At 37.1% G+C, this 20163-nt stretch overlaps 4 protein-coding genes across 4 annotated transcripts; 1 reads left to right on the top strand and 3 right to left on the bottom strand.

Annotated features, from left to right (window-relative positions):
* The first annotated feature begins 7519 nt into the window (after positions 1-7519).
* On the top strand, positions 7520-8504 carry LOC106364217. The gene has a single exon (XM_013803839.3). It carries the CDS (start codon positions 7650-7652, stop codon positions 8277-8279), a length of 630 nt encoding a protein of 209 aa, XP_013659293.1. The 5' UTR covers positions 7520-7649; the 3' UTR covers positions 8280-8504.
* A 2752-nt stretch (positions 8505-11256) lies between these two features.
* Positions 11257-11700, bottom strand: LOC125590676 (glutathione S-transferase T2-like). The gene has a single exon (XM_048764357.1). The coding sequence runs from the start codon at positions 11698-11700 to the stop codon at positions 11257-11259; it is 444 nt and encodes a 147-aa protein (XP_048620314.1).
* Positions 11701-12995: 1295 nt separating this feature from the next.
* On the bottom strand, positions 12996-13694 carry LOC111207697. Its single transcript, XM_048763205.1, has 2 exons — positions 13363-13694; positions 12996-13271 (listed from the first exon to the last, which is right to left on the bottom strand). Exons 1-2 carry the CDS (start codon positions 13592-13594, stop codon positions 13129-13131), a joined length of 375 nt encoding a protein of 124 aa, XP_048619162.1. The 5' UTR covers positions 13595-13694; the 3' UTR covers positions 12996-13128.
* Positions 13695-15719: 2025 nt separating this feature from the next.
* Positions 15720-16652, bottom strand: LOC106362798. Its single transcript, XM_013802642.1, has 2 exons — positions 16400-16652; positions 15720-16063 (listed from the first exon to the last, which is right to left on the bottom strand). Exons 1-2 carry the CDS (start codon positions 16650-16652, stop codon positions 15720-15722), a joined length of 597 nt encoding a protein of 198 aa, XP_013658096.1.
* Between the last annotated feature and the right edge of the window lie 3511 nt (positions 16653-20163).

Consider the following 20163-nt stretch of genomic DNA (forward strand, 5'->3'; position numbering starts at 1 on the left):
GCTGTGTACTTTAAAACTTTCGCAGATGGACCCATAGCCAAGCATCGTAAATCATCAGTTATCCCATCTATCTCATTAGTCTGTACTTTCTATCTGATCCATTCTGAAAAATTAATATGAACTTCTCGGTCAATGTCGATAGCACGATTCCTCCTGCCCTGATGAGATTGTTTTGTCAACAATTCATTTTTGTATTTCCTATACAAACAATTAAAAAACATGTACATTAGGACGTCAAGAAAAAATAACTAAAATAATAATAGAACTTACTCTCTTAAGTGATCAAGTAGTTGACAGTTGACTAATATATGTCGATGTGCTTGCTGCCTCTCTACATGATTAAGAGAATAAACTTGACCTGCTCCAACAAATCTTCCATGGTTTGGAAAAATATGTGGAAGTTCTGAATTTGTTCTTATACTAATCTCAACTGGAGGTTGATCATCAACGCGTCCAATCCGATTAAATCGTGTCTCTATATCATTTAGATACATTGAGCAAAATGTTATACACTCATCAGCTAAATATTGCTCACTTATAGAACCTTCAGGCTTGGCGCGATTTCGAACATATGATTTGAAGTATCCTAGAGTCCTGTAAATAACTTAATCATGTAAGTTTCCAGTTTTGTGTATATACATATACAGACATATACATAATAAAAACAACGCACCTCTCAATCGGATACATCCAACGAAACGGAACTGGTCCACCAAGTTTTGCTTCTTCTGTCAGATGTACTATTAAATGTACCATCACTGTGAAAAACGATGGAGGAAAAAACATCTCCAGACGACATAAAGTCATAACAGTACGATCTTGTAATTTATCAAGCTCATCTATATCAAGAACTTTTGCAGATATATCTCTAAAAATTTGGCAAAGCTCGACAATGGCTGATGACACATCTGTAGGGAGCAGATTCCGAATTGCGACTGATAATAAATCTCTCATTATCATGTGACAGTCGTGGCTTTTTAAGCCTGATAGCTTTCGACTGTTAACATCAACACAACTTGACAAGTTAGAAGCATAACCATCTGGCAGTTTAACATTCTTTAAGACACTTAAGAAAATGTCTTTCCCATGATTGTTAAGAGAAAAACATGCAGCTTGATATTTCTCATTATCCTCAGGCCACAAGTCAGAACGTATATTTAGCTCACGAAGAACTTTTCTGGCATTCAGATTATCTTTCGTTTTTGTTTTGTCATCCAACAATGTGTAGACTAAATTATCAAACACATTCTTCTCTATATGCATGACATCCAAGTTATGTCGCAGCATTGTAAATTCCCAGTAAGGCAGCTAAAAAAATATGCTTTTTTTCTTCCACTGCTGAGTACTAGATCTTCCGGCATCACTTCTGTCTCTCTTTCTTCCAACTACCACAGACTTATCTTTTTTACCAAGAGTAACATTAACTTGCTCTAATTGATGAATAATTGTGGAACTTGTCAATGTGGCTGGTGGGGATCTGGTTTCTAATTTTCCATCAAAATCTGCTTGATTCTGCCGAAAGCCATGATCTAGAGGAAGAAAACGACGATGACCAATAAAACAATTTTTTTTCCATGTCGTAAACGTTGTCCGATTCCATCAAAGTTACAGGTTGGGCAAGCTGATGCTGTACACGTATTCCAACCCGACAAATTTCCTAAACCCGGAAAATCGCTTATTGTCCACATGATGGCTGCTCGCATGTCAAATGTTTGTTTTGTGGAAGCATCTAGCGTTTCAATACCATCAGACCATAGCTCCTTCAGATCTTTGATAAGTGGCTGCAAGTAAACATCAATATCATTACCAGGCATGTGTTTTCCGGGGATAACCATCGAGAGAATCATTGACGTCTGCTTCATTGACATCCACGGTGGAAAGTTATAAGGAAATAATATCACTGGCCAGATGCTATAACTACTACTCATTGTACCAAATGGGTTAAAACCATCAGTCGCCAACCCTAGTCTGACATTTCTTGGATCAGATGCAAAGTCAGGATATTTCTTATCAAACTCCTTCCAAGCCCTTCCGTCTCTTGGATGTCGTAGTTTACCATCATTGTTAGTAGCAGATCCATGCCATCTCATGTGGGCAGCAGTTTTTGATGACATAAATAAACGCGGTAACCGTGGCTTCAGGGGAAAGTAACGCAAAACTTTTGCAGGAGATCTCTTCTTCTTTTTTCCTGATCTAGATACTTCTGTGCTCTTTGTATCTTTCCAACGAGAGGCCTCACAGACTTTACAAACTTCCCTTTCTGCATCAGCTTCCCAATATAACATACAATCGTTTGGACATCCATGAATTGACTCATAAGTCATTCCTAATTTGTGAATAACCTTTTTCATGTCATTAAATGAATCTGGCAATTTGGCATGTGAAAATGCTTCTTTCATCAAATCAAGCACCATGGATATCCCCTTGTCACTAATCCCACACATACATTTTATATGGTATAACTTCAGTATAAAGGACAACTTCGTGAATTTATCGCATCCAGGATATAGCTCTTGATTGTAATCAGCAAACATCTCATCAAAACCTTCTCCTTTTTTAGAATTTCCACTTGAAGCTGATGGTCTATCAGTGTCCATAGGTTGCCCAGACAACCCTTCTTCATGTTCCTCATTCATATTTGCACTAATATCTGGAAAAATATCATCCAAGAGGTTGAAAGTTGAATCTAGTTCAACATGAGCACTATCAGAAGGTACTCTTGCATTTTCCGTGACACACATATATTCTCCGTGTACTATCCAACTTGTGTAAGAACTTAAAAAGCCATGACAAATCAAATCACCTTCGATATCTTCCCTTGTCTTAGATTTGGCTAGAGAACAACGAGTACATGGACATTTTACCATGGGTGCATTAGATTTACCAAATGCAAAATCCAAGAAATTTTTCACTCCTAATCTTTAATCTTGCGATAAACGTGGTTTGTTTATCCATGATTTATCCATTAGAACCTAAAAAAAACAGACTTTCACAATTAGTAGACTTTTAGAAATTCACGACAAACAATTGAACTTCAAAACCCAACAAACTTCATATCAGTAAGTAATGGGAGAACAGTATAAATAAATTACCTCAATTGTATGCAACGTCTGATTTTCTGAGATGCTCACTATTGAGTTTTGAAACCAAAAGACAAAACAATCTTTGCCAGAGAAAGAGATATATATTTAGATGAGGTTTAATTGTTAAGAGGAAAAAAAAACAGGATTGATTAAATTTACAAGAAACTTACTTTCTTTTGTTATTCAAACTTTTTTTCAAAAGCTAATGGAAGGTGATGACGATGTGTGATCGTGAATTAATGACATTAACGTAACGAAGCAAACTTTTTCTGATTATCATCAGGGAACGCCAAAAATTATTTATTTTTTATTTTTTGTATATTCTATACTTTCTTAAAGATAAATATCAACTTAAATCTCTTATTATCTTTCTACTATAAAATATTTATCAAAGTATATCAACATAAAATATAATTATGATAAAAAGTAATGTATCCATATTTAAATATGTGATGAAAATTAGTTTTTTAATATCAAATATTTTAACTGATACAAATTAGGATAAAATAGTATCATTTATATTTAATTGATGTAAAAGAAAGAGATAGTTACATCATTTTCTTATAATTGAAGTTAATACTAATAATTATTTCTTCGAAAAAGTATATATAATTAGAATCACTTTTTAATTGATGTAAAATTTGTAACATTTGCATAAATGATTTTAATCCAGAATAAATTTACATCAATTATATAAATGATATAACTTAATAATTTAGCATCAGTTTTATTAAAGTGACGCTAATCAAGATGAATTATATCAGTTAGTCAAAGTGATGTTAAATTTGTTAAAAATGACATCAGTTGTTATAACTGATACTAAATTATCTATATTTTGTATCATTTACAAATAAATGATTGAAAACTGTATCATTTAATTTTGTGATACAATTTAAGTGATACAATTCACATCTTTTTTTGTAGTGAATAAACATCTTTTATTATATTCGAAACCAGAACGATGACTTTTTCTACAATATTCTAGTTATAAATTCCGTTAGACGCTACACCTATTAATTTATAGAAATCATATAATCTATAATCAAACTCCAAATTTAATATATATATATATATAAGTTTTAAAGATTTGGTCACTAAACCAAGTAATTTCCACTAAAACTCAGCGTTTAATACCACAATATGTAGTAAAAACACTAATATTTCATCAAAATACAATATAAATACCACATAACTTAATTCCCATGTTAATATCTCAGTAAGTGGAGATAGGTGGCTATGATTAGCTTAGATGCCTTCATGTCTAAGCTCTAAGGTTCATGGCCCATTCCGAAAGCTGCTTTTAGAAACCCCAAAAATGAAAAATTATTTAAAATAATAATAACAACAATATAATTTTGTTTTAAATATAAATTAAAACAATGAGACTGAGAAAAACAAAGCACTAGTTTTCGAAACAAGGCGTATATTATATAGTTTTTTTTTTGTTCAACAACGTCTATTATATAGCTATATAGCGCTATATTACTGGAATGGCTTTGTCGTGTGTCGTTTTCACCAATTATTAGTTTGGAGTTGAAACCTCGTGTCGTTCCCATGTATTATTCGTTCTTGACGACGTACACGCGCTGTCGTTTTCTATTCAGTTGTGTGGCTACTGGCTACTACAATCGTAGTGGTATCCAAAGGAAAAATCATAAGATTGTTTTTTATAAAATATAACAGCGTAAAATTTTATTTTGAAGGAAGTAGAAGAACCGTACGTATACAATTTTCTTTTGATTAATGAGATATACAAATTATCCACAATTAATATATCGTACTATGTATATGTTTCTTATTATATTATTTCAGTTTTACAATGAATACTAGCTACTCATTTCTATATTTTAAGGTCATCGATTCCGTGAATACGGTTAATACTGTTCCCTAATTCACAAAAAAAAATAGCATCAGTTATAATTACAAACTCCAAAATCTTTCGATGTTCGATCAACAAACGTTAGTAAATTGACCATACATTGGACTCAAAGACCTTTTGGTATACGAGCTTGTGGTCTATTTGTGGAGTAACACGTATAAGAAGTTTCTAACGAGAACAAAGTAAATGTTGATCGCCACGTACGAAGAGGTCTTTTCCTTTAATTTGTTGGATCGCCTTAGTGGCTACGGCAACGGTCTAAATGTGCTATCAACTTTAAAGACATGACTCAACTAATATACTATCATACTAGATTAAGACCCGCACCTTGCGCGGAATAAAAATTATATATAAAAATTATTTTATGTATTATATGTTCTTACATATTATGAAATAATAAATATATATTGAATAATTAAAAGTCAGTAACTATTACATATATAATTAAATTGGTGCGAACGTATAAATCAATTTTATTAATCCAAACAATTTTTTTAAAAAATTTGATAGGATATGGAATTAAATTTAAATGATATTAACATATATAGTATATTTTTAATATTAATGTCTATATTTTTTTTTTAAATGATGCTTTCTACTCATATTTTTTTTTGATCATTTGTATCTTTAATAGCAAAAACTTTAAATTACTGATAACAAAATTTTCATTGTGGGATTAATAATTTTAGTAATTGATAATTTTAAAAAAAATTATCAATGTTAGTTCAAAACTTTTATCAAAAAAAATTATTCAAAGTAAATTTTGAAACTAAAATATTTATTTATTCAATATGGCTTATAGTTTAATTTAGAATGATATATATACATATATATTTTAAATCTTAATGATTAATTAAATTAGACTTTTACTTATATGATTTTGTAATTATTTGTATTTTGTCATAACAAAAAATTTAAACCATGGATCGCAAAATTTGAATGTGGGACTTTTAACAGTTTTAGTAATTTATAGTCATTTTTTAAAATTCAAAATATAAAATATACAGAAAAATCTAAATTTTTATAATATGGTTATTGTGTTTTTTAAAAGTTATTTTAATAGTTTTAAATTAAACAAATTTGATAGAAGATACATTTTTTTATCAGATCTTTATTATTCAAAATCATTAATTGTCATATATACTTTATCCACATTAGGCAATTCCGTAATCTTTATTTAAGGAAATAATAAATGACATTAATAATGAATTTATGGTTAGTTTAATAAAAAGTTTATTATATAATTAGATGGACCAACCTATTTCTCTAGTAATTCTAAGAATCATCTTAGTGATGACATGTGGCTACAAAAAGAAGTTGCAATGTTTCACAAATAATATATAGGGGATTAAATTTATAAAAAGCGTTGGAGGACATATACACTTAGGGACAATCTAATCATAGTTAATGTTGCGTCTGATTGGATATTGGGCATGTGTTTCAAACGCAGTATCATTAAAATGTGTGATATTCTATTGAAAGATATAGCAAGTTGGTTTTAAATAATGGTAAGGGTAAATACAAAGAAAAAATATCAACTCCAGACCTTTACCGCTTTAATATATGTAATCAGGTGAAAACATAATTCACATAAATGTGTATATGTATACGCTCTTTTTCTAACAAAAACATATATACAAGGAATTATTGTTTTGACAAAAGTTGCATACAAGATTTTCTTCCTGTTAAATACTATCACAATCTTATAAACAAATGCAAATAGGTTAACAGAAAACGTACAAATACAGAGATGGTTATCAAATAATTAATTGTTACTATAATTTATATATAATAACTTACAAAGGATTCACTGATTATTTGATTAGTGGTACCAACATAGGTCAGTCTCTCTTGCTGACACAGATCGGTACTTGTCTAGAATTGCGATTAAAAAATCTAACTCATGTATGCGTAATATTTATAGTTCTTGAACTATATACATGTGTTTAATTTCTAAGAACTTAAGGATTATAAATATTATTGGTTAACTATTGTAGATGAAATAAAACTTAAATGTAAAGTCTTAAGAAAATGATGTAAAGTCTTAAGAAAATGATAGTTCTCTAGAGCTGGGTAAAAAATTGTAAAGTTGTAGTGTATTTTGTTACAAGCAAAACTCTCTAAGTTGCTCGCCATGCTCGTAGATCAGCCTGCCAGAAAACGGCTATACTCATGAAAAGCTCACGAAAGATATTTTGGCCTACTTAATTCACACTCACTTTTGAAACGTTGTAACGACCATAGCTACAATTCGGTTGCTTACTCTAGAGTTAAAGGCAAGCTTATTTTCCCTCAACTTCCTTTCCATCATTAACGGTTAGATATGCTGATATGCATGTGATATGATATGTGGATAACTAAGCTCTAATAAAATGAAATTTATAAGAAATAAAGCACATAAATCATACAAAGAAGACTTCTTTATTGGGCGACTACTCCAACCTCTTAATGAGAAAGAAAAATCTTTTGTCTAAAGTTGTGGTTTTAGGTTGTTTCTCTTTCTTTACATTTATTTATTATATACAATATCCTTTTTCATTTTTATATTAAATATATTATTTTCCTTATCCTTTAAATACGCTCAACTTCTTTCTTCCATTGCAACCCAAACTTACAAGAGTGCGACTAGAGACAAGCAAAAGAAGAAGAACAAAAATATAATTTTCTGTAGGAAAAAAATATTTAAAATGGAAGCTTCTATCCGAAAGAGAGACTTATACACAGAAATAGAACAAAACGCTCAAGTCGCAGCCAAGAGACTTTGGAAAGTCGTGCGGATCGTCTTCTGCGTTTTGAAAACCGGTACGGTCAAAAACAAGCTCATGCTTGACTTAAACCTAATGCTCAAGAGAGGGAACAAAGCCATCACTAACCTCCGCCGCCGACGTTCTAGCATCACTGGCGGCGCTGACGTTACCTCATCCGCACGCGTCCGTGACTACGAGTTCAGCTGCAGCAACACCCCAGCGAATGACCCTTTTGCCTATATGTGCAAACGCAAACGCCGCGTCCACGGCGGTATGGACAAGGAAGACGCTGTAACAGAAGCGGTTAAGAAGGTTTTTGAGTTGTTAGGGGAGAATGACACGAATGCGGCGGCCATGGTGGGGGCAGCGGCTGGAGAGTCTCCATTGATGGCGTTTCCAGGGGTGAGAGTGACGGATTCGCCGTTTCCATTAGACGACGGAGGAGACCATGATCACGTGGTGGATAAAGCGGCGGAGGAGTTTATAAAGAAGTTTTATAAGAACCTTAAGTTGCAAAAGAAGATGGGGAACGCGTTAGAGTCGCCGTACCACGACGGTTGGGTTAGGTGATGCGTGCCTTTAGTGACCAAAGATTGCTTCATGACTCATGCACAAATGAAATAATAAGGGAAATATTGAGTGGAACAGTGATTTTCAAGTTTTCAGATATATTTCCCTTCGAGTGTTGTTGTATACTTGGATTTGACTTATGTTTGTCTCTTCTGTAAAAGATGTAAACATGGCTGTGTATATATTTTCTTATCATAGTGAAAAAATACTATATTGGTGAGTCTATCAATTCCATAATAACGTCATCTCTCTCATAAATTAATTACAATATGTAATCATTTGTAATACTTTAAAATATACATATCATCCATGCCATGTAGCATAGCAGTTTACGCTAGCGTTCACTCGAGTTAAACTCGCATATTTTAACCAAGAAGTAAATCTAATCAAATTAATGAATAATTTTGAGACATAAAAAAGGTGCTATCTTTTCTGTTTTTATGCAGAATACATATTGAATAGCATTAGTGAACTAATATAACGTAGATAGTATGTTTCTCCTGTCACAAACAAAAATAAGTATATATTATATGATAATTTGATATGTTAAGCAGGCACAAAACAGTAAAGATTTGTATAAACTGAGGGAAAAAAAGAAGAGAAAATATTAAGATACGATGCCGCTCTCAAGTTGTTCATCGAGCAACTGTATCGCTTGGAAAATTTCAATTTGGTTCATATAAAAATTGCTGGTGGAGGCAATTTATTACGACATGTTACCTATTGAAAAAACGTCATTCTCAGGTATTAAAAACACCTAACGTCTTAGACCATCTTTATCCTAAAGACCCTAATGGGTCTCTTATTTTAGCATTATTTAAAGAGTTAATTTTGGTGAGAGAGTTGATTAAGAAACTTACACTTTTCCTCCCTGCATTGCAAGTCTCTTATTTGAGGTTTCTTAAAAAAAATATTAAACATTTTTTATTAAAAAAAAAATAATTTGTTACATAAAGCATAATAAAATATTACATTGTAAACATAGATTTTTAAATTAAAACATCAAAACAAAGATTAGAAAAACAAACGGGAACATTTGAAAGAAGCGTTCGAGCTCAGTTGTCGTCTTCATCTCCTCCAAATTTAGACCATAAATGTTCAACTAAATCAGCTTTTAGTTGTTGATGCATCTGTCTATCACGAATTGTAGTTCGAACACCCATCATATTAGCAATATTTGTAGGCATATCTGTGAAGAAATTGAGATCGACATGCGAACTTCCGTTGTCTTCTGCTTGTTCGAACTCCGAAGAATCAAGCAGAGTGTATGAATCTCGTTCGTCTTCAACAATCATATTATGGAGTATGATACATGCTCGCATAATCTTCCCAATTTTGACTTTATCCCAAAAAAGTGCGGGATTTTTAACAATGGCAAAGCGAGCTTGCAAGACTCCAAAAGCACGCTCGACATCCTTTCGGACAGCTTCTTGACGTTGAGCAAATAAAACTGCTTTCGGCCCTTGGGGTAGTTGAATCGATTGGATAAAAGTTGTCCATTTCGGGTAAATACCATCTGTGAGATAGTAAGTCATGTGATACTCTCTTCCATTGACATAGTAAGTGACTTCTGGCGTATGACCCTTTATAATGTCATCAAAAACAGGCGAGCGATCAAGAACATTGATATCGTTTAACGTACCTGGAGGTCCAAAAAATGCGTGCCATATCCAGAGATCGTATGAAGCAACCGCCTCTAAAACAATTGTTGGTTTACCCGAACCACGGGAATATTGCCCTTTCCAAGCGGTGGGACAATTCTTCCACTCCCAGTGCATACAATCGATGCTTCCAATCATTCCGGGAAATCCTCGATACTCTCCAACATTAAGTAGACGTTGAAGATCAGCCGGTGTCGGTTTTCTTAGGTACTCATCGCCAAACAAACATATAATCCCTTCGACGAAATTTTCCACGCATAACCGAGTTGTTGTTTCACCGAGCCGGAGGTATTCGTCGACCGCATCAGCCGCAGAACCATATGCCAATACACGAATGGCTGCAGTACACTTTTGAAGGGGAGAGAGACTACTCCTTCCGAGACCATCTTGCTTTTCCTTAAAGTAAAGAACTTCGTTGGAGAGACGATCAACAATGCGCGTAAATAATGGTTTGTTCATTCTAAAACGTCGACGGAATAAATTTTCAGGATACGTTGGAGTATCACTAAAATAATCATTCCATAAACGGATATGCCCTTCCTCACGATTTCTTTCTATGTACGCTCATTTTTTTCTTTTCTTTCTCCGTTCTTCTTGATCACGATGAATGATTAAATTCTCAAAGGCTTGATCAAAATGTTGATCAAAGACCTCATCAAATGCATCATCAAAAGCATCATCATCAAAAGATTCATCTAAAGTATTTTGTGAAGAAGAAGCCATATATGGTGATTGAAAATATGAGATGGTTTTTGTGAGTTTGTTGTTGTTGTGTTTGAAGAGAGGAGATGAGTTTGTTGTTGTTGTGTTTGAAGAGAGGAGAGGAGTTTGTTTTGGCGATTGATATAAAGAGAAGATGAGTGCATATAAATAGAGAAGATGAGTGCATATAAACACGTCCGTGATATACAAGTCCACTTGACACTAACAGACATACAAGTCTGTGACATACAAGTCCGTGACATCCCCACACTCCACTTGAAACTAACAGACACGTACACATATAGACACATACACATAAAGACACTAACAGACACTCCACTCCGTGACTCGCTTCAGTCGAAGGCAAAACTCCAAAACTCATGTCACGCAAGCATCCTGGCCAAGACAAAGACATACATTAACATTAGCATGATAAGAAATATAAAATACTACAGACGAAGACAAATATTGACATTAACATAAAACATTTTATATCATCACTAACCAGACCATTACAATAAAATCCTTGAGAACTTAAATATTTTAAAACTTAAGCTCTTTAACAGAGCTTTGAAATTCGAGAAACAAACATAATTAACTAACAATCACAACACCTAATTAGACAGCAACAACTCTTTAGTTAACTTCTTCTTCAGAGCTACTTCATCATCATCTAGAGGTTCTTGTTTAGCCATGAGCCTGTCCAGAAGCTTCATCTTCGACATCTTCTCCTTCCTAACTAACATGTTCTGAAGCTCACCAACGTCTTTCCCCTCAGTAATTGGTTTCTCCCCACGGGCTTTTGCAGCCTTAACACCAGGGGGACGAGATGTTCCTTCTACAGCAGCCTCATTTTCATTGACTTTCGAGCTTGCTCCTGAATGTGAACCGTCGGCAAACTTCCTCCTTTTCGAGCTGGTATCAGTTTTAGCAGTAGCGAGCTCACACCACTTCTGGTCGTTGCGAAGCTCGTTCCAGGCATGTTCGAGACCGAACTTCTTTTTTTGGTTATTGAAGAAGATCTCGTGGGCCAGTTTTAGAACGTCATTGTCATTCATGCCACTGGTTTTCTCTCTTGTGGCTGCTTCATACGCCCCTGAGGTAGTCAAGCTGCAAAGCAGCGACCAGAGCGTAAGGAAAGAAGGTCGTGGACAGCTACAGAGGATATAGTGCTCATTAGCGCGTGGTTGAACACGAGCAAAGACCCCGTTGTGGGGAATGAGCAGAAGTCTGTGGCTTTCTGGACCAGAGTTGCAGCATACTTCTCGGCTAGTCCTAAACTTGCAGCCTCTGAAAAACGAGAGGGTAGTCAATGCAAGCAACGTTGGCACAAGGTGAATGAAGCAGTTTGCAAGTTCTCAGGGGCGTATGAAGCAGCCACAAGAGAGAAAACCAGTGGCATGAATGACAAGAGAGAAAACCTTACGCTCTGGTCGCTGCTCTGCAGCTTTACTGCCAAAGACAACATTTTGTTGACTATTAAGTAGGTCAACAAAATTGGCAGAATCCTCAAATGGATTAAAATCCATTTTCGAAGACAAGGATATAGTAGAAAGAGGAGACAGAGGAGAAAGAGGAGACAGAGGAGACAGAGGAGAAAGAGGAGACGGTGGAGAAAGAAGAGAAAGAGGAGACAGAGGAGACAGAGGAGACAGAGGAGAAAGAGGAGAAAGAGGAGACGGTGGAGAAAGATGAGACAGAGGAGAAAGAGGAGGCAGAGGAGCCGGAGGAGAAAGAGAAGGAAGAGCTATCAAGCTCATTCAGATGTTGGAGATTGAAGAGAAAGACAGTGGTTATAAATAATACAAGGAAGAGAGGTAGCATTCAAGACACCAACCCAAACAACTCAACACAAACAATTCATCATAGAAGCTTTTTAAAATTTATGTTTCAACTACTAGCAGACTTGAATGCTGATCGAATTGACACATATCTAACAACAAACAAAGGAGTTTCACAGAAGCTTTTTAAAATTTATCTAACCACAGAAGCTTTTTAAAATTTATGGTTCAACTTATGTTTCTATCTAACCATCAGTTCTATTTAATACCATACACAACCATCAACCATAAATCTAACACTTAACTACATCTTTAATTACACGAGTTTCAAATCATCACAGAAGCTAACCACATCACTTCTAATTCAATTCATTTCATTTCATATCGGACCAGATGTTGGAGAGTAACACTAACCTGCATTGAAGAACCTTCCTGACCTCTCTTTCCACTTAGCAGATCAAACGCAAGTTGATCCCTCGTCTCACGTTGATCCTTTCATCTCACCACACAAAGGCAGAAACAAAATAAATTCAATCAGCAAAAATAGCCAAATAAACATTGATGAACTTGCAACAAACAAAACGAGCTTGGAAAAAAAATTGTTCCAGCTAAACCCAACAGAATCATATGACAGAAACATTATCAAAATAAATTCACTTGCAACAAACAAATCACAACTTATGAAGCCACAATCAGAGACATGCATCATTGAAGAACATGAAACAGAAGCATTACCTGTACGAATCGCGGAGAGGCATCGACAGAGAGCTCTGTCGCCGTGGAGGAGAGCCACCGACAGATAGCCATATATCGCCGTCGACGACTACCACCGCGAGAAAGAATCGAACCTACAAACCAAACAAACCTGCAGTCGGAACAAGAATAAGTGTAGAATAAAACATGCATGCTTGAAGAACACAACAAACACTTTAAATTTACCTTCAGATTCCAGTTTATCGACCCAGAAAGAGAGTGCCGTCCTTCGCCGACGAGAAGCCCCACGGAGAGGGAGATAATCGACGATTTCCTTCATCGACGTCAGCCACCGAGAGAGAGAGGTCTGGCTTCGTTTCCTCCAGGAGTCACAAAGAGAAAGAGAGAGAGAATCGCCCTTTCGTCTGCGAGCCACAGAGAGAGACGATCTCGTTTCGTCTGAGTCCCATGGAGACATGGAGTTTCGCCGGCAAGTCGAAGAACCATGGAGGAAGAGAGAATCGCCTTCTCGGAAAGGTAGGTGGAGAGGTTTCGAGAGAAAGAGAGAATGAACCAAAACAAACCGTAGACGCTCTTTCTCTCTCTTCTTCCTTTGCCTACACGTGTCTCTCAAATACGGTCTCTACCTTACCCCAATTAAGCGACGTCTCCAACGTTTATTGTGTTTTTGATTTAATTTTAATGCACAATTAAATTAAGAGACCCCCTAAAGACCACCGATAATGGTGCTCTTATCTCTTTATTCATTCACCAAGTTGTTTGGGGAAAAAAATATGCTTTGTTATCGTATAGCAGTGTCCAATTGAAACCGGTTAAATCTTATCTAAATACCAAGAATATTGTATATAATTTGTATAGTCGTAAAATAAATGTAGCATATAATATATTTTGATACAAACATGGAAAATTAATATGTTCCTCACTTCCTCCTGTTTTTAGTACAAATATTTTATTTAAATAGTTTAAATTTATTTGACAAAAAATCACACATCATTTTTTTTTGGTAAGAAAATCACACATCATTGAAAGTACTGATTAGATATTTTTACAACAAATCAAATTTGAACGAAAATGAATATATGCACTATATAATTAGGGTTTTATGATCAGAAGTAGAAGAAAAGGTCAGTAACACACTAAACCAATTTTTGTGTGTTTATGTCTTTATGATCATTCTACAATTCTTTTAAGAGTGTTTTTATTATTTGATTATTTTGTTATCCTGATTAATGTATCCTGCATACCATTCGATTTATGTCCCTTGTCACAGTACACAACAATCGAAGATACCAAATCTTTCCTTTGAAACCTTTTTGGGCTTGGCCTTCTCAACAACAGGCTTCACCTTCCTAACCACAGTAGTCACTGCCAATTGCTTTTCTCCTAAAAGCCCGCCTGTTTCTATTATTTCTCGTCTAAGCTTCTCAACTGGATCACCAACAGTCACTTTGGTTCCACTACTGTGTTGTAACAACACTTGGATATCTACTCAAATATAGATGTAGTCATATAAATCTTCGTTTTAGAAAGGTTGTTACTTAGATGTCCAGTTATTTGATTAGAGTACAAATTTAATGTGTTTCTTTAAAAAACAAAATTACTTTTTTCGCATTTAAACGCTTTATATTTTAGTTTTTTTTTCCGTCAACTTAAACATACTCAAACAGATTCTGAAAACCATGTCGGGTGCTCCGTATTCATGTGAACAACAAAAAAACGGCTGTCTCTTAGTACAGCGTGTGGGGCTGTCTTCTAGCACTGCGTGCGAGGCTGTCCGGCTTAGTATTTTGCGTCATTGATACATGAATGATCTTTGAGCTTATAAAACTTTCTCTGAGGATCTTGATGTCTTCCAAATAACTTGCAAAACTGGTCAGTCTTCTGGTTCCAAAACCATCTTCACCAATTGAGAACAATCTGTTGCAAATGTGACGAATGTTTGACGTAAATTCTGCATACACTCCATTGCCCAAACTAAAGCTTCCACATCTGCATGAAGAGAGGAAAGACAAGCACGGACGTTTCGTGCGCCCATCAGTCCATCAAAGCATTTCAAAATACTATATCAACCTTATCTGAATTCACAAGTTCCTTCCATGAGCCATCTTTATATTTTAGTTTTACATTTAAAATTTGATGTTTAAAATATAATTAATAAATTAAATTTAAAAACTAAAACATAAATTAAAATGTAAAAATATGAATAGTACATTAATTTTGATATTTTCCATCGATAAAAATTGAAGTAAAATAGATTTTTTAAAAGTAAGCGGGCAAAAGTTTGACTAAGTTAATATTATCTTTTGTTTGTTATATACACTAAAGTTGCAGCAAACGAAAATAGTTTAAAATCCTTCAAATGATCAAATATACTTTGGTCAAAGGCTAAATAATACCAAATTGATCTAGCATATAATTAGTCTTCCCCCTAATTTATTCAAATTTTTTTTTTAAATGAATATAAAATTTTATTCAATCAAAACTTTGTACATCAAGTGCTTCTATTTTGTTTGTAAGAGATTTCTATACTCTAGATTATGTGGAAAGCCTTCTCCTCATGGTGGTGTCTCTCTTGTTGCAAATCAAGTGATCAAGCTCTCCTCAAGATACTTGTGCCCCAGTCCCTTTACTGAGAGTAACTTGAGTCTGATTGTTTTATCTACAAACTTGGTGATGACACTCGCAGTTTGCAGCTGTTCTCCATGTCTACGGGCATTTCGCTCTCTCCACAGCGCATGTACCGTAGCTTGAAAGGTGTAGCCGATAAGGAACTTCTTCGTCGGTGGCAAGCTTGTATTAGAGATGATCTCTACAATGTCGTTCCTAGATGTAGTGAACGCATTTTGGAGAATCCCACCAGCCAGTGCCTTCCGGATTTGCCTTGAGTAGTTACAGCTGAAGAAGAGGTGTTGGCAGGTTTCGTCAGCTGCATCACAGAGCACACAAGTTGTGTTTACTGTAGCTTGCCACCGTTGTATCCTATCGCATGTCTGCAGTCGTTGTCGGAGTGCTACCCATACGAGGAAGGAATATTTCGGCGTGGACTGTGTGAACTAAATCCCCTTACTCCACTCACAGACTGTCTGAGACTATCGCAATTGCAGCCATGTTTTCTTTGCAGAGAACCCGCTTGCATACTTCCCATCTCTCTGCTTCCAAAGAGGAATGTCCTCTTCCCAACTGTCTCCATTTTGCAGCGCTTCTAACACGTTCTCAATCTCATTTAAAAAACTCTCACGGTGTCCTCTTCTCTAGTGATTACTCAGAACATCTGCAAAAACAGCCTTATCAGATATGCCCAAAGCGATGCACCCTCGTTCTCCCATCACATCCTTCAAACAGCCAAGCGTCGACCACAAATCATACCAGAAAGAGGTTTCTCTTCCATTCTTCACTTCTCTTTTGAAAAACTGCTTCGCAAGATCACGTAGCTTCAGTAATTTCTGCCATACCCATGATCCCGAGGTTGTGTTTGTCGCATCCCCGATCCTGAATAGGATCGTTGGGACGGCCATGGATCGAGGAAACGTACTAGCCAGTCTTGAGACATGAAGGCAGGCGTTCCATGGCCAAGAAAGAAGGTTAAGAACTTAAGGAGACTTAGACTTAACCTTATAAGAGCAAAGAGACAGCTAGGACGAGTAAGACAGTAGCTGGAAGAAGTATTCGAGTAGCTCGACCAGCTCAACGGAGCTAGGTTAAGTTCACTCCAACTCAACCACTACTAAGTCAGCTCCACTAGCTGGACTACTAGCTCACTCAGCTGATGCAGCTGGGAGTCAGCTCATCTCAGCTAGACAGACTGTTCGGGTTTCGGGCCGATGGTCTGAGTCCGGGCCAGTGGTGGGCTGTGAGGTCCAGCCATGAGGCCATGGTTTGTTGGGTCTTTGGACAAAGACGTGGGCTAAGTCTAGAGGGCTTGGGGAGTGGGTTGGGCTTGTGACCGACCCCAAACCCAATCAGAAAGGGCGATGGAGTGCTAGTGGCCGAGAAGGCACAACTCTTGGCCGATGGTGCCCATTTGCTAGCAAGTCGTGCATGTTCGTGGGGCAAGACTTACCCCCTCGTTTTCTATAAATATGGGGGCCCTCCTATTGATTTCATTATCCAATTCCAGAGTAAAATACTCAGAGAAAAACGTAGAGAGAGAGAGAAAAAGAGAGAGAGAGAGTTCCGGCCAAGGAAAGGCCGAGTTTAGGGTGGTTAGGTTTCCGGCGACTCTGATCGTTTGTGAAGCAATCTCTGATCAAGATGGGAGACCAAGATAAGGAGAAGAACGTGGAGAACCCAGAGGTGGTTCAGAAGGTATGTGATGGGCCGTGGCTCCATCAGACCGAACGGACGGTCCATGCGATCGCACCGCGGCTCTGTCGGTTCCTAAGTCCCATCCGGCTTCTCTTACTTGTGTTCTATCCGATCTCTTTCTGTTCTTTCTGTTTATACACAAAGGGTTGTGTTGGTTCAGTCCAAGGGACACGTCCCTAGACTTGGCCATTCATAACCGAACCGCTAGCCTTGACACGGGTCGGCTATGCGGATGGTTCGAATCACACCATGGACTGGGCGGTTGGGATAAACGGTTGGACATGTCCCAAAAGGCACGAGTTGCCAAAGGTCACGAGTTACCAAGGGTTGTGAGTTACCAAAGGTCACGAGTTACCAAAGGTTGTGAGTTGCGAAAGGGTGTAAATAACCAAAGGGTACAAGTTGCCAAGGGTTACGAACATCAAAAGGTACGAGGACCAAGAGGTACCAAGGACCGGAGGGGTGCATGTTCCAAATGGTGTCTGTTGAGACAGGTTGTGTCCAATCCTTATGGATCAGTCTATGACTTGCTAAGTCAAGACATGGTTCACGGTTTGTCTAAGCCAGGAAAGAGTCGCATGGTCTGATCGGTTGCTAAGCCTACCGGATTGGGCTTGAGGCTTACTCGGCCATTTGGATCCAGGCCCAAGGCTGGATCAGGTAAGGAAGTCCGTTGGGCCATTGAGCCGGACTTCATGGACCGGTCGCACCTAGATTCTATCCGATTAGACTGATTGGTCTTTGGGATGATCCGGACCTGTTCGTGTGTTCTGCTTATCTATTCTGGACCGTCTATCTGATTCTAAGTCAAGGGGTGGTTGGTTGAATGACTTAGGATACGGTAGATGGGTTCACATCTTTTTATTATTATATTGTCTGAGGTTTATCTATGTTCTAGGAACCAAGCCAAGCATTGTAGAATCGTCCAGTTCTATTCTCGGTTATGATTAATGCTTATCTGGTTGTGGTTTCAGGAACCAAGGATGGTTCTGGTCAAGCCAAGGAGCCGTGAAGGCTCGGTCAGTGAGAGGCTGTGTAACGTGTGGTTAGATGATGCTAGGGATGAACTAGTGATTGTCTATGAAACTGTTAAGAAGTTGTGTATTGGATCTCATGTTTCTAAGTAATACAATTTATACACATTTATATTCCACTGTGCAATCTGTTCGTTTGTTTATGAACCTCATATTCGAATATGACTTAGTAAATAAAGACTTAAAATGAATCAAACAAGCAAAGAAATTAATAAGTAAGCATTCGTATCCAGTTGGGTCGAGAGACCAGGATCGGGTCTTACAGTGTTCATACTCACTGACCAAAACGATCCCTTTCGAATCAGATAACACTGCACCCACCGAACCCAAAGCGAGTTCCGAGAGGAAAGAATTCTCCATATTAGTTTTAAGGCATGAACTGTGTTTACCTCCTTAAGAGGTCTCATGCCCAGTCCTCCTTATTGCTTTGGCAGACAAACATCCTTCCAGCTAACCTTTGATTTGCTAGTTTCCAAATCTGGCCCTGACCACAGAAACGCTGAGCATAATTTCTCAATGTCGCTTAGACAACTGCTGGGGAGCCTAAAAGCTTGCATCCAAAAGTTGGTGAGACTTGTGATGACTGAGTTGCAAGCAACCTCCGTGTGATAGGAACCTCCCAGTCCAAGACTTCATTTGCTTTCGGACTCTCTCAACCAAAGGTAGGTAGTCGTGGACTGTCATATGCTTTGTCAGGAGAGGAAGCCCCAGATATCTAACTAGTAGCTGTCCAGAGACAAGAGGAAAATCTTTGAGAATGTCCTCTGCTTCATTCGACGTGGTACCAGCTATGTACAGAGTAGACTTCTCAAGACTAATTTTCAACCTTGATGTCACTGCAAACTCTTCAAAAATCCTGAGAACCCCTTCAATGGAGCGCTTTAAACCATCAGTGAACACTATAAGATCATCCGCAAAACACAAGTATGTTAGCAGAATGTTCTGACAACGAGGATGGTAGCCAATTTGCCTCCTCTCAGCTGCTTTGTCTAACATATGAGACAGAACATTCATGCAAATAAAAAAGAGATAAGGAGAAAGGGCACACCCTTGTCTTAAGCCTCTTGTGCTTTGAAAGAATCCAGCTAACTCCCCGTTGACTTGCACTGAGAAGGAAGTCGTGCAGACACACAACTCAATCCAGTGAATAAACTCCTCCGGTATGTTGAGAGATCTCAACGTGTTTAGGAGAAACTTCCAATGGACAGAGTCAAAAGCTTTGGCGATGTCGATCTTCATTGCGCACTGTGGGGTTATATCTTCCCTATTATGTGATAGTCCTTCACTATCTCTGTTGCCAACAATAGATTCTCCACAAGCAGCCTGTCCTTCACGAACGCTGACTGGTTATGTGAGATGCATTGAGGAAGCGTGGCTTTAAGTCTGTTTGCGATAATCTTGGAGATCACTTTGTATAGGACGTTGCAGCAGGAGATCGGTATGTAGTCTTTCATCTCCACTACAGCTTCTCTTTTAGGTATAAGAGCCAGAATTGTAGAATTCAGATCTTTTGGCAGGAATTCCTTGCTAAAGAAGGATTGCACCGCGACTGTGAAGTCTTTTGCGATAACACTCCATGAAGCTTTAAAGAATTCTGTTGTGAATCCGTCAGGCCCTAGTGATTTTTTGCTCGGCATATGAAAAACCACCTCACGGATTTCGTCTTCTGTCACTGGTTTTGTGAGTA

Source organism: Brassica napus, chromosome C7 (genome assembly GCF_020379485.1).
Source record: "Brassica napus cultivar Da-Ae chromosome C7, Da-Ae, whole genome shotgun sequence".
In the NCBI taxonomy this organism is placed as follows: Eukaryota; Viridiplantae; Streptophyta; class Magnoliopsida; order Brassicales; family Brassicaceae; genus Brassica; species Brassica napus.